The sequence below is a fragment of the Doryrhamphus excisus genome, linkage group LG22, assembly GCF_037039965.1.
Source record: "Doryrhamphus excisus strain RoL-2023G ecotype Guam linkage group LG22, RoL_Dexc_Guam_v1.1, whole genome shotgun sequence".
NCBI classification, from domain to species: Eukaryota; Metazoa; Chordata; class Actinopteri; order Syngnathiformes; family Syngnathidae; genus Doryrhamphus; species Doryrhamphus excisus.
In genome coordinates, this window is record NC_136378.1 from 7,578,220 (window position 1) to 7,602,611 (window position 24,392).

General features: G+C 40.6%; 1 protein-coding gene and 1 long non-coding RNA gene across 3 annotated transcripts in view; one reads left to right on the forward strand and one right to left on the reverse strand.

Annotated features, from left to right (window-relative positions):
* The window catches only part of nexmifb (neurite extension and migration factor b), a 113,287-nt gene extending 90,283 nt beyond the window's left edge, over nt 1-23,004 (forward strand). The window contains exons 2-4 of one of the 2 annotated variants that reach the window (XM_058062768.2): nt 6,102-6,235; nt 16,499-20,651; nt 21,202-23,004. In XM_058062768.2, the coding sequence (XP_057918751.2) occupies nt 6,154-6,235; nt 16,499-20,651; nt 21,202-21,388 (4,422 nt within the window). In that variant the 5' untranslated portion in view covers nt 6,102-6,153 and the 3' untranslated portion in view covers nt 21,389-23,004. Of the gene's footprint in view, nt 1-6,101; nt 6,236-16,498 lie in introns of both variants that reach the window. The other variant, XM_058062769.2, reaches the window with a different exon arrangement.
* LOC144894620 (uncharacterized) overlaps nt 2,145-24,392 on the reverse strand; it is a 28,266-nt gene continuing 6,018 nt past the window's right edge. The window contains exon 3 of the long non-coding RNA XR_013625261.1: nt 2,145-2,222. This is a non-coding gene — a long non-coding RNA (uncharacterized LOC144894620). The remainder of the gene's footprint in view (nt 2,223-24,392) is intronic.

Sequence of the window (24,392 nt, forward strand, 5' to 3'; positions counted from 1 at the left end):
TGCGATGTAAACGGTCCTCAGTCCATCATTGTTAGTGAACTGGCCTGTGGTCATGTCTTGATGGAGCCGGTAAGCAGGGGGCAATTCTTGGATGAGATGCAGGACAATCATGAATAATGTGGTAAATAAACACATTTGAGGTATTGCATCTGAATGGCAGGGGGTGAACTGCTTGCAATATGCCTGCCTTTGCCCTTCTCTCTCTTTCTTTCTTTCTCTCGCTCTCTCTCTCTCCTTGTGATTGCATGCGCAGCCTCTGCCAGAGCATACTGATGCTGAGGATGCTCGGCCTTGGGGCTTTGTGTATAACACACATGCAACTGGCCATGAACACACACACACGCATACACACAAACAGACATGCAAAGACCTCTCTCACCACACATCCACAAGCAGATCTGATGTCTGGCAGGACCTCTGTGGCCTGACTTGCCTTCCAGCTGTGTGTGGTGTCCATGCCTGGACAGAAACACACTGATATGCGGTTTTGCCAGTTTTGTGTGACTTGACTTTTTGTCGGTCTCTTGGTTTTTGTGTCGTGTGTACCTGGTAAGGGTGTCACAAGATGATATAGAACGGGCAGACACAAGTCTAAGAAGCGATGGCATTCTATGAATGATAATTCTGTACATGTAATTATGGCTCTATGATTTCTGCTTTAATGTAATAGTCGATGGAATTGCAGGAACGTTTGTGCGGAGAAGTATGCTAGTGCGACTGTTTGTGTGCGACTCAAAGCGACTTTTACAGTTGAAGGGATCACATCTTCTGCTGTGGAACACATTCGTAAACAAGATGACTGCGGTACATTACAGCGAGTCTATTCATCACATACAGAACCACACCTTAAGCACTGTACGCACACAACAAACCTTGCAATCCAACATACCTTGGTGTCCCCAGCATCACTTAGCTGCGTCGGTGTTAACGTACAAACAGAATCTGTAATAATTCAACATTCGATCAAATTTACTTAAGATTTGTCAGATCAAAACAAAATCGCTGCATATGACTTCTGCAATGAGTCACGTTCGATAAATGGCCCCTGTGCCACACTTTGCCATGAAGGTGTGGTGCAGCAAGGCAATGGAGGATTGTGTCAGGGTTATATTGTGGTGTTTTGTTTTTTTTTTACAGCTTCCAGCGTTATTTGGATGAGCTCACTCACCGCTCACCTGCAGAAGCTTCACCTTTTTTGATTGTTACAGTAATTACAGTAATTATCAAATAATGCATGTTGCAAGAAATATTTATATCTGCACCCTTGGTCGCTAAAAACAGCAAAATGTCGATTTTGCTATATTTAGCCATATTTTGGCTGGGTCGCATCAGGTTTTCCAAAAAAAAAAATCTTAATTTTTATTTTTCTGCCCAAAATAAAATGAAAAATAAATAAACAAATCAAGAATAAAGAAAATCAATCAATCAGTAATAAATAAATATAATAATAATAATAAAACGGCAAATAATAAAAACTTAAGAAACCACATATAGTTGGTGGGTAGACAAATTATTTTTTTCAGATTAAAATGAACAAAGCATTATTAGAGCCCTGTAGACATGACAAAACACGACTATAGTCACATTTATACTCTTTTTATTTACAACATATTGCGCAACTGCAGGGTCTTGAGACACATGCTAACTTGCAAACTAGAGAGCTAGCCACCTAAACGGTAGCCTTCAAGTTATTTCCTTTAAACTTAAATGGCCAAAAACTTACCACTTCCACACGGATAGGGAGGATAACTATTAACAGTTATTTAACCTTTAACATGAACATGAACCAAACGTAATAATTTTTTCTGGGTACATGATACCATACAGCATCCATATCAAACTTGCGCGGGCCGCACTAACATTAAACTTTCATATCAAGGCGGGGGCCTCAAACTAGTGTCCTACGGGCCACGTGTTTGAGACCCCCGCTATAGATAGAGCTTTTCTCTGAAGGAGAAGTCTCCAGATCTCCACATGCTCCATATATTTCGACCGAACTTAAAAACAAAGCCGCCTCATGTAATAATTAGCAAAATAATAGAAACATGTGGGATGCCCTTTTTTTCTCCAAGATACACTGGCATAAAATCATGTCACACTGATGCAATATTGCATGTTTTACTCACCCTCCCTTCTTGTGGAAACTCAAGTGAGATCCGGGTTTACTGTTCTATATGACGGTGTCCTCCAGCTTGGCGGAAGCGATAACGTAATCTCCCAATCTGCAGGATAAACACAAGACAATGTTAAACCCAACTAACACAGTGTGCTCTTAATCCTGCACTACTCCACAGATAGACAGGCTTCAGGCTGGGTCTACCTACGGGGGCCTTGTACCTGCTTCACATATGAGCACATGCGATTGCTCCAAAGCCAAATCACCCACTGAGCCAATGAGTATGCTGCTGTAAGCAGAGTTCCCTTCAGGTAGCTCCTATGCTGTCAGGTCAGTGAGCAGCTAATGAAATCTAGAAGCAATAGGATGAAAAAGACGAGCTGTTTATAGTCGGCTGTGCACTCCCTTTCTTTTATTGTTGACCGTCTGTCTTCATCTCCCAGACACCCTTTTCTCACGGCGAGGAGATGGTGTTATTAGATCCAACTCCTCCGGCTAATTTGTCATCCCGCATTCCCTCTCTCTGGAAGGGTGGGGAGTTGGGAAAAGGAAGAAAAAGAACGGGTGCTAAGCAAGACTCTAAACAAGCATGAGGCAGAATCATCAAATATGAATTTCCTGGCCCGGAATGTCTGCCATCATCTTTCTTTCAAGACTGACATCGGATTAATATTCCGCATTAACCATGCAGCTGCAGTTCAGATGGGTTCTCCCGAGCACAGTTTGGAATGGTATACCCTGAACTGGCTTGTGTACCCTCTCTCCATGGGTTGTGTAGGTGGAATATCGATACCCGCCAATGTATTCGATAAAGAGAAGGACAGCACGGGTATTATACATTAAAAATAAGCAGTACTGCTAAAATGCACATTTTGCATTCTTCCCATTTTCAACTCATGGAAAAAATGGACAATTCTGTTAAGACCAATCAGCATTTCCCAGATCAGGAATTTTCAAAGTGCGACAGTTTCATGACCACAGAAATCAGAAATGTGATTAATAGTTCAATGCACAAATGAGTTGTTCTATTGACTATTATCATTTAAAAATGTTATTTTGATTCTTATTATGGGCGGCACGGCGGTCGAGTGGTTAGCGCGCAGACCTTACAACTAGGAGGCCAGAGTTCAATTCCACCCTCAGCCATCTCTGTGTGGAGTTTGCATGTTCTTCCCGTGCATGCGTGGGTTTTCTCCGGGTACTCCGGTTTCCTCCCACATTCCAAAAACATGAATGTGAGTGTGAATGGTTGTTTGTCTATATGTGCCCTGTGATTGGCTGGCCACCAGTCCAGGGTGTACCCCGCCTCTCGCCGAAAGACAGCTGGGATAGGCTCCAGCACCTCCGCGACCCTCGTGAGGAAAAAGCAGTAGAAAATGAATGAATCTTCTTATTATTAGTAGTAGTATTTTTAGTATTAGTACTTTTAATTGTCACTGGTTTGTGACTTGTTGCTAGGCAGAGTTCATATGGTTCAATAAAAACTACACGATACAGGCCAGATCAGGAATCTGACATCATCATTTGAGATGTAATGCGATTCTTGTCATCATTTTCCTTATCTGATAAGTGAATTTCCACAAACTAGTGTTCTTATTGAAAAATTGAACATTTTCATAGTTAATAGAAACCCTGTTTAAGACCTTCTAAAGATGTTTTTATATGAAATAACACCCCTATAGTCATATTTACGCTTATATTATCCAATATAGCGCACAGACCTCACAGCGAGGAGACCAGGGTTCAATTCCACCCTTGGCCATCTCTGTGTGGAGTTTGCATGTTCTCCCCGTGCATGCGTGGGTTTTCTCCGGGTACTCCGGTTTCCTCCCACATTCCAAATTGTCCATAGGTATGAATGTGAGTGTGAATGGTTGTTTGTCTATATGTGCCCTGTGATTGGCTGGCCACCAGTCCAGGGTGTACCCCGCCTCTCGCCCGAAGACAGCTGGGATAGGCTCCAGCACCCCCCGCGACCCTCATGAGGAAAAGCGGTAGAAAATGAATGAATGAATGAATTATCCAATATAGTATACATAATAATAGAAAATAAGACACGTTAGCATTTCCGGTTGACGGTTTTTCTACAGTAATTATTGTCTTATGCAACAATGTATGTATGTAACAATGTAACATTACTGACACCTTGTGACCAGTGTAGAATACTACATATTACAGCGTTCATTTAGCCATGTTTTAGCCATGTTTATACCGGAAAATTCTTCATTTAAGGCAGAAATATGTAAAATTTTCTTTGTTTAGGCTAACAATAAGCGATGATTTATTAATTCATGTTTTGAAAAAACAATGTGGCCAAGGTTGACTGTGTAGATGTTGATTGTAGAACGTTGCCCTCCTGTTGCTTCCTCTGTTATCAGCTTTGGCATCAGGCTTGCATGGAATTTGGAGGCCGGTCACAAATCGTGAATCTGACACATCATTTGCGATGTAAAGCAAACCTTGTCATCATTTTTCAGAATTCTCTTTCTCTTCCAGCTCAACTACTTTTCCTTATAGTATGATTCTTTATTCATAAATAGGATCTTTTCACAGCGGTGGTTAGCGCGCAGGCCACACAGCTAGGATACCGGAGTTCGATTCAACCCTCGGCCATTTCTGTGATCTGTTTGCATGTTCTCCTTGTGCATGCGTGGGTTTTCTTCGGGTACTCCGGTTTCCTCCCACATTCCAAAAACATGCTAGGTTAATTGGTGACTCCAAATTGTCCATAGGTATGAATGTGAGTGTGAATGGTTGTTTGTCTATATGTGCCCTGTGATTGATTGGCTGGCGACCTCTCGGCTGAAGACAGCTGGGATAGGCTCCTGCGACCCTTGTGAGGATAACACAGTTCATCCTTAGTCTTTTGAATACCTTATACTTGTATATTTGTTCCATTTTTATGCTTGAAAATGCTTAATTCAAGCCAAAAAGTACGTAAAATGTTATTAAAAATGCGTATTTATTTACCAATAATAGGCTGTTTCTAATAATGTAATTATTTTCAAAAACTGTGATCGAGTGAAGCCATGAAATTTGAACTGCAAAGTGGTGAGGGACTATTGAATATGAATATGAAGTACATGTTATGTAAAAAAAAAAGGGTGTGATAAATGAAAACATGAACATCCACTAAGATTATTATTATTATTATTATTATTAAGTCTTGACAAGGGCGAACTGTGCCCCTGTAGTGAACAGAACGAGCGTGCACTACAAGGAAAGAACATAGCTTTTGTGCCATCTAACCCATTTTCAGCGTGATGTGCTTGGCTGACAAACTTCAACCTCTCTCTTGTTTTCTATCAACCTGCTTCCCAGTGCACTGCGTCTCATTCAACACTCCCCCCCTCACCACCACCGAACCCCACCCCCCCTGTTCCCCACCCACTCTCACCATCACTCGCAACAGTAAAAGAGTCTGTGTTCACAGTGTGCTGTCACCGCCTCAGCCACATCTCTTTAATCTCCCCTCTTTGAGTCGCCTTGCTTTTTCTTGCTGCTGAGGCGCATAGGAAGAAGGGGGGGGGGTATGGGGGGGTTGGCTAATTACAATAAACAAATATGCTCAGAGCTGCCTATGTGAGGTTGGCATAGGTTAACAACTCTGCTATAAATGTTAAATGAAGCTTAAAATAGGAGAGATTGGCGCACAGTTTCCATAGTGATCTCAGCCGTGACTACTTGTGTACTTTCTTGCTCTGCAAAGTTTAAATTAATCTAGGGCTGGGATCTGCCATACATCCAAGAAATGAGTGATCGTTTGCTATCCCGAGGGCCTGTTTGATGTTTCTGTCATGTTTTCCCTCAATTACTGTAACTTTGTGCTTGTCTGAGCCTCGTGTGGATCTTTGTTGTAATGAAATCTAGTACACTAGCGTTAATGTCATCCTGCATTAAACACAATGGCAGTCACACTTTAATGATGGCTTCCCGTCTCTCCCTTTTCTCTCTTTCCCTCTCTCTCTGCGGCTCTCTTCTACAGGTGGGACAGTCAAAATGATGCGTAGGAGGACAAGCAGCGTTGAGTCGTATTGATGGACGTGTTAACAGACAGCGGTCTCACACTGATGGTGAAGACTTCACAAACTGATAATGCAATTGCAGTGGAGAACACAGGTACAAATACTACAGTGTATGTGTTGGTTTAGAAATACTACAATGACCGCATACTTGGTCAATTTGCAGTTGGTGTGCATTCCAAAAATGTTTTTAAAAAGATATGATAATAATAATAATAATAATAATAATAATAATAATAATAATAATAATAATAATAATAATAATAATAATAATAATAATAATAATAATAATAATAATGAGGATAAGTGGCATAGAAAATGGATGGATAACTATCTAAATCCATCCATCCATTTTCTATGCCGCTTATCATCATTATATTATATAATGACCTGGACTTATCTTCTCATATCTACTATATGGACAAAATCATATTTCATTTTCTATGCCTTAATTACCTACTGTAAATACCTCGCCTGTAGCACCAAGTCAGCTGGGATAGGCTCCAGCACACAATATAATGAGGATAAGCGGCATAGAAAATGGATGGATGGATTTAGGTAGTTATCCATCCATTTTCCATGCCGCTTGTCCTCATGAGGATTCGCAGGCATGCTGGAGCCTATCCCAGCTGTCTTTGGGTGAGAGGCGGGGTACACCCTGGACTTCTCATATCTACTATATGGACAAAATCATATTTCATTTTCTATGCCTTAATTACCAACTGTAAATACCTCGCCTCTAGCCCCAAGTCAGCTGGGATAGGCTCCAGCATATAATATAATGAGGATAAGCGGCATAGAAAATGGATGGATGGATTTAGGTAGGTATCCATCCATTTTCTATGCCGCTTATTCTCATTATATTATATGCTGGAGCCTATCCTAGCTGTCTTCGGGCGAGAGGCGGGGTACACCCTGGACTGGTGGCCAGCCAATCACAGGGCACATATAGACAAACAACCATTCACATTCACATTCATACCTATGGACAATTTGTCCTCATGAGGATTTGCAGGCATGCTGGAGCCTATCCCAGCTGACTTGGGGCTAGAGGCAAGGTATTTACAGTAGGTAATTATGGCATAGACAATGAAATATGATTTTGTCCATATAGTAGATATGAGAAGATAAGACAGACATAAATGAAAAATACGACATTGACAGAATGATTCTTAAAGCCATCCATCCGTTTTCTATGCCACTTATCCTCACTACTACAGTCACAGGAGTTTGTTCTGTCTTATATTTGTATTTTACTTCATTTTTTTACTTAATTTAGCCATTTTAATGCTTGAAATGCACCATTTAGGCCAAGAATAAGTACAATTTGAAAAGGAGTTATGGGAGTTTGACACCCCTGCTTTAGAAATCCACGGCTGTGCTGATCAGTTTTTACTTGAGTAACCAAACTTTTTAGAAGAAATCCAATCTCACCGTTGGCATTTACATGCAAAACTTTGAAAAGACAACTTGGATTAACTCAAGATTCTATGTTTAATCTTTTTACAATCTACTGCAAAACACAAATGAATAAACAAGGAGTTTAATATTGTTAATCCCTTTATTGCACAGCTCAGACGAGGCTGTTTTTTTAGATGATCTTTAGCATTTCTGTCTTATTTTAGTGAGTCAATGCTTTCTTAATGATGCATATGAAAACATACATCATTAAAAAACCCCACCGACTCTGACTGAGACCGAATTTTACACACACACGACGGTGGTCCCGATTGATGTCGACTCACACATGAAAGCCAATTCCAGCACGGGAGAAAGAAGGCAGGAAAGGGAGACGAGCTCTGGGAAAAGTGAGGCCATGAATCATGCTGTAGTTACTCACCACTTGTTATGAACATCCTGTACTGGCTGCATTGATTTCCCCCCGCCATTCACAAGATGTCTTCTAGTGAAGATGGAGCAATACTGTAAGGTAGCAAAACAGCTTCTGTGGTTGGCCTCCACCAGCTGGATGAGTGATCGCCCCAGGTGGCTGAGCGGAGGGAAGCGCCAGATCAGCATTTTGTGAATGTAAGGGACTCCATATAACAAGGATAAGGCGCTCGGGAGCTGCAAAGGAAGGAGAAAAGGAAGACACGTGGCGTGCACTCGGAGAAGTGATAAAGATGGTATGCATGGAGAGGGAGATGGAAATCTGGAATTGTTTCAGAAAGAAACTATTAAAAAGTCAGCAAAAAGCCAAATCAGCCATTTTTAATAGTACAGTAAATTATCATATCATATTAGACATATTTCCTTCCTATGAAGCAGGCCTATTTGCTTTACTTCCTGTCTACACTTTTTCATACAAATATACTGTATGAATGGATGGATTTAGGTAGTTATCCATCCATTTTCTATGCCGCTTGTCCTCATGAGGATTTGCAGGCATGCTGGAGCCTATCCCAGCTGACTTGAGGCGAGGTATTTCCAGTAGGTCATTATGACATAGAAAATGAAATATGATTTTGTCCATGTAGTAGATTTAAGAAGATAAATCCAGGGTGTACCCCGCCTCTCACCCGAAGACAGCTGGGATAGGCTCCAGCATGCCTGTGAATCCTCATGAGTACAAGCGGCATAGAAAATGGATAGATAACTACCTAAATCCATCCATCCATTTTCTATGCCGCTTATCCTCATTATATTATATGCTGGAGCCTATCCCAGCTGACTTGGTGCTCGAGGCGAGGTATTTACAGTAGGTAATTATGGCATAGAAAATGAAATATGATTTTGTCCATATAGTAGATATGAGAAGATAAGTCCAGGGTGTACCCCGCCTCTCACCCGAAGACAACCAGGATAGGCTCCAGCATGCCTGCGAGGACAAGCGGCATAGAAAATGGATAGATGACTACCTAAATCCATCCATCCATTTTCTATGCCGCTTATCCTCATTATATGATATGCTGGATGATCCATGATCTATATCCTCATTATATTATATGCTGGAGCCTATCCCAGCTGACTTGAGGCTCGAGGCGAGGTATTTACAGTAGGTAATTATGTCATAGAAAATGAAATATGATTTTGACCATATAGTAGATATGAGAAGATAAGTCCAGGGTGTACCCCGCCTGTCACCCGAAGACAGCTGGGATAGGCTCCAGCATATAATATAATGATGATAAGCGGCATAGAAAACGGATGGATTGATTTAGATAGTTATCCATCCATGTTCTATGCCTTATCCTTAGCCTCTAGCCCCAAGTCAGCTGGGATAGGCTCCAGCATATAATATAATGATGATAATATAATGAGGATAAGCGGCATAGAAAATGGATGGATAACTATCTAAATCCATCCATCCATTTTCTATGCCGCTTATCATAGAATAACTATCTAAATCCATCCATCCATTTTCTATGCCGCTTATCATCATTATATTATATGTTGGAGCCTATCCCAGCTGACTTGGGGCAAGAGGAGAGGTATTTACAGTAGGTAATTATGGCATGGAAAATGCAATATGATTTTGTCCATATAGTAGATATGAGAAGATAAGACATAAATACGAAAATACGACATTGACAGAATGATTCTTCCAGCCCTCCATCCATTTTCTATGCCACTTATCCTCACTACTACGGTCAGAATGTTTGAATGTTTGTTCTGGTCATGAAGGTCATTGTAAGGTCATTGTAAGGAAATTTCAAACCTATGACTTCGGACATGATTCGACTTGCAAAATAATGACCACTGGTGTCAAAGTATGCTTGTACGTCAAAGAAGAAAACTCCAAAATGGATTCACATGTGCCCACTCTACCCACATCTCCGTCTTTGGCACGGACACATTCCTCACACAAGCTCCAGCTTCTCTCAGGTGGATGAAGCCCTGAATGTCATGTTTGAAAGATGAGCCCAGCCTAGTCAGGTCTGCTACAGCTTGGCGGAGGTGACACCGTCTAGCATGCATGGTCGGAGGGTCCAACCACCGCCTGCCAGCAGTGGATGTCGCTCCATATGGCCGCTGTGAATGTTGCTGCCAGTGTGTGTGAGCTGTTTTCACATCCAGCCTCAATTTCTATTCAAAGACAACTTGTCCTACAACACAGTTGTTGCCATATAATATATTATTATAATATATCCTTATGAGACATGCTGAATCCTGGCAAGTGTGTTTTTAAACGCTTATCTTGTTTACATCTGCCAGCTCGCATCCACGTCCATAACATTGTGTTTGTAGCAAGTGAGCGATTGTGTGGCTGCACATCCACATTTGACCTCTGATGTCAAACATGATTTGTCAGGTAAAGTTATTGCTGTAAGACACTGTGTGTACGTGTGTGTGTGTGTGTGGGATTGTGTTTGTGTACCTGTCTGACTGATCTGTAGCACATTCTGAACAGCTGAAGAGCTAATGGTCCAGCTGGAGACAGATGGCCCCTCGATAACACTATACCCCCCCCAAGCCAATACGCACATGCATCACTCTCACACGTACACACACATACTCACACACTTATATTCCAGGCATGGACACATACGAAGGGAATTGTTTGGTAATGGTTGGATTTCATTTGAACATGCATCAGATTACAATTCAATGCATCACATAATCAGTTCACAGTTCCACATGTCCAAAAGGAGTAGGAAGAAGCAAAGCTTATTAAATCCTACCCCTCCATCTGGTACTTTTACAATCAGTAACTGTTACATTTGTTCACTTCCTGCTTTCCATAATACAGTTTGTTTGTTTGTTTTTTTTAATAATTACTCCAGACTCCATTCAATGTGCAATATCTGATCAACCTCCATATGCAATATTAAGGGCTCTAAATGCAATATACTAAGTTCTATGCGAAGTATTTCCATAATGCCTCATATTAACTCACTTTAAACTCACTTTAACTCAAGATCTCAGTGTATAAACTGGTCATATATCTCATCTCGTTTCATATTATCTGCATACTGTATTTGTATATAACTCTGGGAAAAACTGTTGATTTTGTTAATACTTGGGCTGTTTATATTGCTTATTTTTCTATATTGTGTATTTTGTACTGCTTAACTGATTCTGTACTGTAATGCAAATTTCGCCATTGAGGAGCGAATAAAGGCTTATCTTATCTTATCTTATCTTAAGGTGATATGACCATCCAATGACATAATGGGTACCATAGTAAGTGTCAATATAGTGATATATATAGCACATCATGACTGGTTCAAGACTCTTCATCCTTGTATTTAGCAAACATCAACTGCTTGTATTGTTTCTTGAATTGGCTCATCGTTGTGCATTGTTTGAGGTCCTTACTCAATCCATTCCATAGTTTGATTCCACATACTGAAATGCTATGGCTTTTTAACGTAGTCCTAGCATATAAGTGTTTCAAATGTAGTTCTTCCCTGAGATCATATTTCTCCTCTCTTGTAGAGAAGTATTGGATGACATTTTTAGGTAATTGGTTATTTTTAGTCTTATGCATTATTTTAGCTGTTTGAAGATGAACTATATCAGCAAGTTTAAGTATTTGTGATTTTAGAAATAAGGAGTTAGTATGTTCTCTGTAGGCGGCATTATGAATTATCCTTACTGACCTTTTTTGCAGTACATTTAGTGAGTGAAGATTGCTTTTATAGTTATTAGCCCATATTTCCACACAATAAGTAAGATATGGTAGAACCAGAGAGCAATAAAGAGTGTGGAGTGATTTCTGATTGAGAACAAATTTTGCTTTGTTCGATATTGAAATGTTGACATTGTCAAAATGGCATTTCATTCGGCTGGGATAGGCTCCAGCATATAATATAATGAGGATAAGCCATAGAACAAGCAGCAAAGAGGACAAGCGGCATAGAAAATGGATGGATAACTACCTAAATCCATCCATCCTTTTTCTATGCCACTTGTCGTCACAAGGATTCGCAGGCATGCTGGAGCCTATCCCAGCTGACTTGGGGCTAGAGCCGAGGTATTTACAGTCGGTAATTATGGCATAGAAAGTGAAATATGATTTTGTCCATATAGTAGATATGAGAAGATAAGTCCAGGGTGTACCCCGCCTCTCACATGAAGTCAGCTGGGATAGGCTCCAGCATGCCTGCGAGGGCAAGCGGCATAGAAAATGGATAGATAACTACCTAAATCCATCCATCCATTTTCTATGCCACTTATCCTCATTATATTATATGCTGGAGCTTATCTCAGCTGACGTGGGGCTAGAGGCGAGGTATGTACAGTAGGTAATTATGGCATAGAAAATGAAATATGATTTTGTCCATATAGTATATATGAGAAGATAATGGAAATGAACTACATCAGCAAGTTGAAGTATTTGTGATTTTAGAAATAAGGAGTTAGTATGTTCTCTGTAGGCGGCATTATGAATTATCCTTACTGACCTTTTTTGCAGTACATTTAGCGAGTGAAGATTGCTTTTATAATTATTATAAAAATTTTACATTTAAATAACATTTTTTACATTTAAAAAAATCATTTTAAGGTTTAACGCATAAACATGTTGATTTATTTTTTCATTGTATTTTTACATAACAAATCACTTATTTATACAGTACATGTTTTTTTCAGACTTTTTCTTTGCTTCAGCAGAAAATACATAGCAGTATAGTCACTGAGGCTATTTAGGTTCAAAATATGTAGGGAAACAGTTTGCTGTGATCCTCCTGCAGCCTGACAAGTTGATGCAATTGCAATTTTCTGACTGCAAGGAAGCAAGAGGATACATTTCCTCTGGAGAGTGGCATCATTAAATGATGTAGCATACAGTAGATGTATGCTTTTCATGGGCAATCGTGGGGTTGTTGGAATATTTCTGCCGGCCATAAGCCCACGGGACATCGGCTTGCAAATTTCATTACCTCGCTGAATCACTCTCGGATCATATGCATATTCAAAGATGTGCTCCGGTAGCAACACACCCATGGCGGAGAGTGTTTGTTAAGCAGTCTTCCCTGAAGCATTTATCATTACATCAATAATGATTTGCCGCATCTATCCAAAGATGGGTGACACTGCTAGTTAACCTCTGTGAATGCATTCATTATTTCAGTGTGCTTTCTAGTTTTTTTTTTCATTTTCGTTAAAGAATAGGTGTGGAACATCAGGACAAAGATTGCACACAGAGGCAGGTGTGGACGGTATTGGTTGTACAGTTTCCAGCATATGGGCTTGTCGTGTCCCAAGTGTACCCACTACCTGCCTCTGTGGCTGTGATTTAATTATGCAACGCAAACACATTTATCTGCTTGCTTCTACAAGGCTGCTTCTGTGGATTTGTTTGTTCCTCATCAGGCCCACCGACAATCAACGTGCTGAAAAAAAACAAAACATTAGTACCTTTGTTCAAAGCGAAATTACTGCATTTATAATTATATTTTCCTCACATACTTGTGAGTGTACTACTGAATATGTTGGTGATGTACATTTCTGTATTTTTGCTTTTAAACCATATGGAGGTATTTTTTTTAGAAAAATAATATAATACAGGGTGGCACGGCGGTTGTGTGGTTAGCGCGCAGACCTCACAGCTAGGAGAACAGGGTTCAATTCCACCCTCGACCATCTCTGTGTGGAGTTTGCATGTTCTCCCCGTGCATGCGTGGGTTTTCTCCGGGTACTCCGGTTTCCTCCCACATTCAAAAAAAAACATGCTAGGTTAATTGGCCACTCCAAATTGTCCATAGGTATGAATGTGAGTGCGAATGGTTGTTTGACTATATGTGCCCTGTGATTGGCTGGCGACCAGTCCAGGGTGTACCCCGCTCCAGTACCCCCTGCGACCCTTGTGAGGAAAATTGAATGTTTTCGTAGTTAAGCATAGAAAATCTTTCTAAATATAAACTATAAATAAAACCCCTATTGTCACCTTTACACCTTTCTTTGTTTACAACACATTTCTGAAACCGAAATGTGCAAGCTACGGAATCACTACAGAGACAAAAAAGATGCCTGTTGCTTTAAACGAAGCATGCTACCGAGTTAGCTAGTTAGCCTCCAATTTGTTTATTCTAAACTTAAGAAAACAAACCACTTCCACATGGAAAGGGAGGAGAAAGTAAACTAATGTAATGTCCATCCTGCTATTAATTATCTATACCGCTTATCCTCACCAGGGTCACAGGCATGCTGGAGCCTATCCCAGCTGTCTTTCTGCGAGAGGCGGGGTACACCCTGGACTGGTGGCCAGCCAATCACAGGGCACATATAGACTAACAACCATTCACACTCACATTCATACCTATGGACAATTTGGAGTCGCCAATTAGCCTAGCATGTTTTTGGAATGTGGGAGGAAGCCGGAATACACAGAGAAAATCTCTGAGCCGGGAATCGAACCCATGTCTCCTAGCTTTGCAGCCTGCGCACTAACCATATCATGTCTCATTAATGTAACATTACTGACACCTAGTGACCAGAATATTACATAGAATTTGTATTTCACTATTTTTGATTAATGCTTCATTCATTCATTCATTCATTTTCTACCGCTTTTAAATTATTAATTCATTTTTTAAAAAACGCGATAGAATGAAATGAAAGCATAGCAACACAGTCCATAGAAATTCTTGGTGCAAAACAGTGCTAAAATCAGTGCACATACAGCTCTGAAATCACACCATTTTGCCACCAGAGTGCCATATTTAGCATGATAATGCTGTATTTTACCATTGTTCCATGGCAATTAGAAATTTTCACACCCCCCTTGATGAATAAAATGATGATTATTATGGTAATGTTTGAAATGTGTATCAGTTTTCGACCAATTAAAGACTTTTTGTATGCCATTCACAGGCATTGTCTGTGACGCCTCCTCTGTACAAAGTGGATTTGTAGTTTTGTTGTTTTGTAGATTTGTAGTTTTGTGATCCCACGGTTACTTTTCTTGTTCACGTTTACTTCGGAACACAGCACTGGTTAAGGCAGTGTTTTTCAACCTTTTTTGAGCCACGGCACGTTTTTTACATTTTTTACATTTTACACGAACCAAAAATGTTACAAAATGTCACCACGACCTCACACGTGCATCAATAAGTCTATCGGAGGATTGCTCTGCCAGTCTTTACACCACAGACACTCGACAGTAGCCATGTTTTTACATGGCCAGTTTTTCTCTTTCCGAATGACCTTTCGGGAAACAATGGTATCCATAGAAAGGAATATTCCAATCTCTTGTCTACATGTGCCGTGAAAATCAAACAGAATAGTTAATAGGGCATGCCCAGTAAAACGTAAACATCAACATCACGTGATACCGACTTCCCCGAGTTTTTCTTTCACTTGTTGGAATAACTCCGTATTGCCAGTTTTTCGACTGTCCATTCTTGAAATTTAGTTTGAATCAAAAACAAACTTTGCTTAGTCCAGTGCCGATTGCTGGCCTCCATTTTTAAAACTGAAGAACGTCTGGATCTGCGTGTTACGTCATATCTGAGCATGTGCTGAAAGAACGCACCCGGGATAAATTTAAACAGGAAAACATCAAATTCAATCTTGCTAATATTTTATAATTAAACTCGGGACATGTTTTATATAGATATATATTTTCTTTTTTAATAAAACTGCACTTGTGAATGGCGTATAGAAGGGTTTAGGTCAGGGGTGGGCAAACTACGGCCCGGGGGCCACATCCGGCCCGCCAAGTGTTTGAATACGGCCCGCCCAATCTTTCCAAAGTATTTCATTTAAACTCAACATACAACCTGGCATCATGGCCTGAGCCAACCTTTTGATGGTTTTATCAATTTAGTTTTTTGACATGGTCTGTTGTTTACAAAGTGCTCCTGAAAAAAGGGACACAAGCACATAATAATAACAATAATAATAATTATTATTATTATTAGATTATTATTAGATTATTATTAGATTATTATAATTATTATTAGAACTATTATGATTATTATAACTATTATATTAATGCTAATTATTATATTAATTATATATAATATTATTATTATTGATATTATTATATATAATATTATTGTTTGCATATTTTACATAATAATAATATCATAATTATTATTGTAATTTTATTGTAATTATAATATTTTATTATTTTTAAAATATTTAAATATAAATATAAAATAATAAATAATAATAGCAGATTGCATGACAATTTTACAGATACAATAATACCAGGTGGACTGTTACGTGTAAAATATATAGTCTGGGTTAAGGAACTGTTGTGGCTCATCGTTTAAACTGATACTCCTTAGGAGACCATGGGATCACACAATTAAATTCAGCAATTATGCTATAATCTGTTACATTGTTAGTTAATAATGTGTACTGTCCAGAATGAATGAATAAATAACTAAAAAATACAAGGCATCAGAACCAATAAATAAAATGTATGTCTTTGAAATAGCTAAAATATGTTTTCTTTTTTCCCCAACAGTGGTGTGTAAGCAGAGTGGTGATCTGAGTCTACGCAGACTTGTTGATCCTGCTCTCCCTCCATCCTCACCTCATCCTGCTGCAGAGTCGTCACAGCGGGTCTGCCCACTGAATCAGAGCAACGCATCCACATCGCCGACTCTCTGCTTCCCGCTCTCCCTCGGCACTGATCCCTCTCTGGATCTGACAGCAGCTCAATGCCCTCCTTCTCATGAAGTTCCAAACGTAGTCCCACACTTTCACCACACTCCCAGTCCCGCATCACTACCCAACCCGGCTGTAAGCTCCTGGGGCCCGACGGGAGACACCCAGAAGAGCATTCGATTGCCTGCCGCCACCTCTATCTCAATGACAATGATGGAGCCTGACAACGTTTCGAGCCTGGCGGAGGAGTGTCTCCTTCAGCCAAGCCGCACCTGCCTTGGTTGCTTTATTGAAACCCGCGATGCCACTTCAGTACAGAACCCACCCCACGAGCCTACCACGAGCCCTAATTCAGAAAACGGACTCAATGTACGAATAGGGGATGTGAACCGAGAGGATTTCTCCGACATCAACAACATCAGCCTGCAGTGCCTGAGCCACGCAGGGGAGGCGGTGAGTCACTACGGAGAACAGCTCCTCTCCGACCAGCTGCTTAGCTTCCCCCTGCCCAAATCCTCAGATGAGGCCAAAAGGGCGGAAGGGAACAAAACAACAAATGACTGTGATGATCCCGACGATGATGCAACAACTAAGAACTTATACGAAGGACTATTATTGGACAAAGTCAGCGGAGAAGAAGCACTGTTAGCGAATGCCAGTCAGGACTGGGGTTACTTTGAATCCTTCATCAGCGAGAGCAAAATGGAACTGCTGGACCTATGTTCTAAAAATGAGCTGTCAGTCAATCTCTTCTCCGAGGAAGATGTCGATAATTTATTTGACGATGAAGACGACGACTCGACTTTAAGCAGTGACGTTTGTTCGCTAAAGATTCGTTACGAGTCATTTCAGGACAACATGAGGGAAAAAACTAATGTTCTCCAGGAGGAGACGCAGTTAAATTTTTTCCCGAGTGTCCTGGCCAACTGTGCCAAGAAAGAAGAAGGAGTAGGAGTCTTGAGGAGGAGTGTTGACGAGCTTCAGCCCAAAACCGATGAGCTCACTTTGGAAACGGGACAGGAGGAAAAGCCAGGGGACTGCAGTGGTGAGAGCCCACTTGACGGCTCCCACTGCTCGCCCATGTCAACTCCTAAAATCAACTACGTAATAGACTTTAATTCCACGGAGGAATCGGGGGAGTTCAGTGATGACAGCTCCTGCACCGGCTCCTCCTCAGACACTGTGCAGGAGGGCAAATATAAAAAGGGGCACTCTAAAAGATTCTTCAGTCCCTCGAATCCGCTTAACTATGGCTTACGCTCCAAGAGAAAGGTCCGATACAGTGATGATTACTTGTACGATGTCGACTCGCTTGAGAGTGAGAAGAATGCAGAGAAGAAAGACAAAACCCCATTAGGTCAGAAAGAGGAAGAAGATGTCGACTGGTGCCCCAAAAAACGTAGGAAATCATGTCGTAAAGAGCCGCCAGTAGTCATCAAGTACATCATCATCAACAGGTTTAAAGGGGAGAGACTAATGTCTGTGAAACTGGGCAAACTAAACCCTGCGGACGGTACCGTGAGTTTAAACGCCGACACAATAAGCAAATATGAAACATTGGCTCCTTTGAAGGATTTCTGGCAGGAGAAGCAAAGAAAGCGACAGGAGCAGCTCAAGCTGGTCGCCAGAGAGAGACAACAGCGTGGTTTTCATCTGAACGGACGACACCATCGTCCTTTTAGTTCTAGTCATCCTAAAAGGAAATACAAGTTTGCAAACAGACTAAAGGTTCAAAGGGTTCACGCTGTGGAGCAGTCAGTTATTGTGCAGGGTTCTCTACCCTCTGATCAGACCCATGGGTGTGTCATTAAGGAGGAGGCCTCGGGGATCCCGGTCACATTGGACATAAACGGCATCTCAAACAAGAGTCGTTCGCAAGAGAGGGAGGAAAGAGAAGGTAGGAGATTGGGAGGAACGGAAATAGTTAGAATAAGAAAATTCAAAAGCGAAGCCAGGCTGAAAAGCCAGAAAATAAAGGAGGCGCAAGAGAGGAAAAGTATTACAAATGAAACCGGTGTCGATACCGCTAACACCGACGACCTTACGACCGGGCTTAAAGAAGCCGGCATGAAGTCCACTACAACCAAACTTGAGTTCTCTGAAAATTCCAACACAACTGACACCGACAAGGAAAAATTCCCATTTGTTTCGTCGTCCTGCTCCCCTGACAAAGCACCATCCTCAGAGGAAGTCGAAACCGGTGTCCCGGTCATCCCGGGCGGTTACCTGCAGACCTTACTGGATGCTACAGATTCCTCCGGAAGTACATCGATCCCGTATTTTCCTCAGCAGCCGTCAAGACAGCAGTATCCCGTCGGCTTATCCTTAGAGGAAAAACAATTTTCCTCTCTTCAACTTGCTCAAAGCTGCGTCCTCTCGCCTCCATCGGAATCAGAGCTTCAACAGTCTCCACAGAACTGCCCCAGCTTCCCTCAAATATGGCATCCACAGCTCTGCACCAATCATAGCCAGAACTTTGGGCCCGAGACCCCTGAGACCCCGATCTTACCCAACAGCTTTACGGCTGCTGTACCCTTAAACGAGAGCCTTCCGGTGTCGAACTACAGCCAACTCAGCCCAGAAGATGAACGCATACTTTATGAGAAGAGCTACCTGACAGAGCCTGGACTACAACCTGGGGCAGATCTACAAGTGTGTCAGTCTACCTGTGTGGAGGGGCAGGTTCAGTACCAGAGAGGGTCTCTGTGCACGGACAATGGAAGACTCATCAGCTATGACTCGGTAGGCTCCTTATCAGCCTCCTCGAGCAATTACAGTTCGCTCAGTCTCAAATCTTGCGAGCGAGAAGGCGAGGAGGAGGGCCGGGACAGTTTCTTAGCTCACTGCAGTCCTAAAATGGTGATTCAGCAGAGCGTGGATGCCCTCACGCCGCTCAGGGAGTCCTCAGACCTGCTGGACATCTCTAATTTTACTCCTGATAAATTCAGACACTCGTCATTGTCGGAGCTTTCCCCGCCTGAAACCCCTAACCTCTCCCCGCAGGTGGCGGGGCGTGACATGAAGATCCCGGCAAATGTTGGAAAATACCAGGATGTGAATGATCTGACCGCGGAGCGCGGCAGGGACGTTAAATGGAATTGTGACATTATGCAGCAACAGGAGCACACAGGAAATGCCTACGCCGTAGAAGATACTCAGTTTCCACTGCATAACTTCAACAACCAGGACGTCTTATGTTTGGATAAAAAGGAGCTAAGGGTTACGGAATTTGAAGACACTGATGAAATGATGGGGTCTAAAAGCATCAAAGTGAAACGGAAAGGCAATTGCAAACAGGCAGCTGCAGGACAGAGCCCCAAAAAAGTCCGTGCCCCGAGAACACCCAAATCCGAAAGAGTAAAGTCCCCTAAACAGAACTCCCGTTCTACCAAAAAAATCAAGGCCATGTTAGAAGGTAAGGCGGCCAAGAACCAAGCAGAAGGGTGTGCTCCTGGTTTGCCGGACAGCACCAACACCGGAGACTGGTCTAGCCCTGGTTGGTCAGAGAGCAACAGTCTAGTCGGGGACGACCAAAGAGAATTTGAGGAGCCCTCAAATATTCTTTCGAATATTGTCTCCGGTATGGCCGAAGTCCAGAGATTCATGATGGCTTCCATTGAGCCGCTGTGGAACCCGATGTCAGAAGCCGGTATCCCCGCCGAAGCTAATAGCCTCAACTTAAAGACCCTGAAAATCTTAGCAGGTACGGAGTCCGATCTGAAGAAAAAGGGTGCCATGCTGACAGGGGCTGGAAGAGGCAGAAAGGCAGGAAGTAAGGGAGGGAAAAACCAGGCCAAATTCAACCCCGCTCACCCGTTGTTCCCTCAACTTGCTCTAGGCTGCGACATGTTCGACAAACCCAACTTTATTAACCCTGGTCCCGCGCACAAAAAGCTGTACCGTCACAAGACCAGCGCCAAGTTTCCTCGCATTGAAACACTGAAGGGGAAGCGAGCTGAGAGAGACCCAAATAAGGACATAGCACTGATGACCTCTTTTGAGAAACTGAGGTAATATTTTGTTATCAGCTGCTGTTGCACCCCCTTCCCCCCCCTTTTACCCCACTATACCTGAGCCCTCCCTCACAAGCATACCTACACTGACGCTATGCCAGAGCTGCATGAGAACTACGTTCCCCTTGATTTCTCTCACTTCCTTTTTAACCCCTGAAAAGGAAATTAATATCTGCATGAAAAAACTTCTTGTACGTTGCAAACTACCTATCGAGTGATTGTGTCCAGCTTGATTGAGATTTTAAAAACAACCACACGGCTGCATTTTTCCTTGCTTTTGTTGTTTCTGCTTTGTTTGTTCTTCTTATAGTCGTTTTTATTATTATTTTTTTCATTTGGTCTGGAAAAAAAAAAAAAAAAGAATAAGCTTTGAAAAATGTTCTGTAAGCTTTTTGAGGAGCTTTCTTTTTGTATTTTCTCAGCAAAAGCTGCTCCCCTGAAAGTATGTATTTGTACCCCTTTCCCCGTAAAGATGTAGCTATATACACAAAATGCATTGAGTGACATCTACGCACCCCCCTTCCTCCTCATCTGTTTTTGTATGCAGAATGTGGATGTCCTGTTGTTGCTGTCCTTCATACACTGCCTGGCTCATTTCAAGAGGAAAACCTACAATTAATGAGCCCTATTTAATCTCAAGTCATCTTGAAAACACAAGATGGGACCATTTTGTATTGATGACATATCAGATGTCTTTTGTTTCCCTCGAGGTCAGAATGATTTTCCTTTATTGAGTGTTTCTTTTTCTTCTGGAGCACCGAGGAACTGGTTATCTACATTTACATTTTTACGCCTTGCAATGTCATTAAAGCTCCACCCTCAGAGTATTTTTGTCATTGTTGTTGTACAGGGACATGCAATATTTGCAAAAAAAATAGATAATTATACCTTAAAATCAATGTGCCAAAAGTAACAATGCTGTGTAAATGACCTCTTATATATGTGTGAATATTGGCTGTTCCTATTTTCTATCTACTGGAATATTGGCTCCTTACAGAGACTTGCCACAAAAAGGAATTCTTTGTTTGGGACTCTCTTCTCTCTTGTCTGATGAAAAGGCACCAACAGCTGGCAGTGGTACACCACCACTCACTAAACCAAATCAGAAACACTCTCCTTGTCCCACCCGCACACACACTTCGTTTGCCAAATTCAATTTACCTCAACATCGCGTGGCGCTGATAAGCAACAAGGAGAGAGACAAAAAGGAAACGTGCTCTGAAGGCAACTACGGAGAGAATAAGAGGAGGAGAGGATGAGGTATTCGAACAAGCTTTCTGTGGACCAAGGAGAATGTAGTACAGATGTTTGAGGCTAAGCGAGGAAGCGATTTGTCGGCCGGGGGGTCCGGCCTCGCTGAAAAGCCGTTTTTTGGACTGGAGATTCAAGGCAGTTTATTACACACAAGAGATTGAGATGCACGCATCGGTTCTGGATGCGGCGGTTGGAGTTAATGTGAATGTGAAAGCGGTTTTCAGTGCAAATGGAATCAGCAATCTTGTAAATGAAGGGAAGCATGTCTTTTCATCAGTTCCATGCTGGAAACTTACTTTGAACCAATTGAAAAAAGAATCGTTTATCGTATCGTTTTTATTGTCTTAACACTAATTTATTATTTACGCCACATGTTTTCACTTATGGGTTCTGTTGTGTTTCATTTTTCCCACATTTTTTTCTTATGTTATATTCACTTTTTCATATTTTGGCAGAAAACTAATACCGTATTTGCGCACAATTAAAAAAAAAAGCATATTTGGGCTAATTTCTGAATGAATTCAACTTACAATCAATGCGTTACAAATAGCTGCAAAAATTTTATACAGGGGTTCCCAAACTTTACCAACTCAGGGCCCACTTGAAAATCTAAAAAAAATGTCAGCGGCCCACCTTTGTCCTATAAACAGTACATAGACGAAATGCTGCATTCTCAGAGCACTTAACTTAATAATAATAATAATAATAAATTTGAAATTAAAATTTTATTTACAATTTTATTTACAATTTTAATTAATTTTAAAATTAAAATTGTAATTTTAATAAATAATTTATTATTATTAAAATTTGTATTTAGTTTTTATTTAAAAAATGTAAATTAAAATTAATATTTTAATTTTAAAATTAATTAAAATTTTACAATTATTATTTTGATTTTAATAAATAATTTATTATTTTTAAATTAATATTAAAATTTTAACATTAGCTTTAATATTAATGTTATTAATAATAATATAATATTAATATGTATTCAAGACTGGCATGATGACCAGAGAGCTACGTTCCAATCATAAACTGTATAAGGTTTCTAAAATATTGTGACAGGTCAATAACACTCAATAGGTTATTACTTAGGCCTTTATGACCTCTCATGGCCCATCTGCAGTACCACCACGGCCCACCAGGGGGCCGCGGGCCACACTTTGGGAATCTTCTTTTATTGCAGACTTTTGGAAGCATGACTTCAAAACAGGCCTCGTCACCCAAAAAAAAAAATACATTCCGGCACAAGGATGATAGGAGTAAGATTGCTTGCATGTGACAAAACTCCAAATCAAACATGGATTCTTTTTCCCCCCCACCTCCCTTCTTCCCTCCGCCATGATCCTACATTTCGTTTTTCCAGAATATCAGGGTTAGGACCAAGACGAGCTGCTGATGGGAAGCTCCATGTGGGTTGTAAACCCATTTAGTCTGCCTTCTCTCATTTCTGCCTATTGTCAAATTGAATGTACTTAATCGAAGTTGTTTTTTTTATTCTGTTTTCAAAACGTGCCACTGTTGAGCTGCCTCATTTTAATGGTGCTAAGAAAGCTGACCTTTTTTTTGTTGTTTTATTTTTGTTTTCCCATGAGTTAAGACTAAAAAAAAAATAAGAAATGCAAACAAGATTAGGTTCCTAATCCTCCTTATGAATGTATATTCTAATGTTATGTTTGATGTATTCATTCATGATTCTTTGACATTGATTGGGATTACTTTTGCTCTTTTCATTAAAAGATCGCCAAGCTTTATATATACTGTCTAGAGTTGTTACCAGAAGGAATCTTAATGAACTCTTGACACAACAAAATCTTGTATATTTTTTGTGTGCCAATTTGTAACATATTTTGTAAGTGTATATTTTTCTTAGAAAGTGCTGTGAAGTATTTGTGTGTGTGAGTAACCTTTTATGCGCCTCCATGGGCAGTGGAAAGGATATACGATGACAAGTTTCTGGTTTTAAAAACCAAAATATGAAAGTATCAACAAAAACACTAGAACTATTTACATTTTGTTGGGAGTTTTTTGTAATAAGACCATGATCTTGTTGTGAGAGTGTTGTGTTACTGTGTAAAACACAAATAAGCAAAGAAAAAAAAAAAGAAAACCTGAAAGAAAAAAATATATAATTTGTGAACAATTTGCTGTTTTATAGATTTTCATGTAAATTATTTGAGTATTATTTTGTTTTTTTGTTTTGTTGTAATTGTTGCAAAGGTTTTAAATATTTGTGATCAAGCCTGTATGGTGATAATGTAATATTGGTAACTTGCTGAGTTTTGTAATAATGTTTATGGAGTAAATATACAAATTAAAATAAGATTTTGAATGCTGCTTTCTGAAGAGAGATGGATTGTATTTTTTAAATGTTGTCGAAGAAAGTCTCATAAGCGTAATCAGTGGTAATTAAGAGATTATATTAGGCAGATTTTAAAGGGGACCTATTGTGCTTTTTCCACTTTTCTGACCTATAAATGTAGT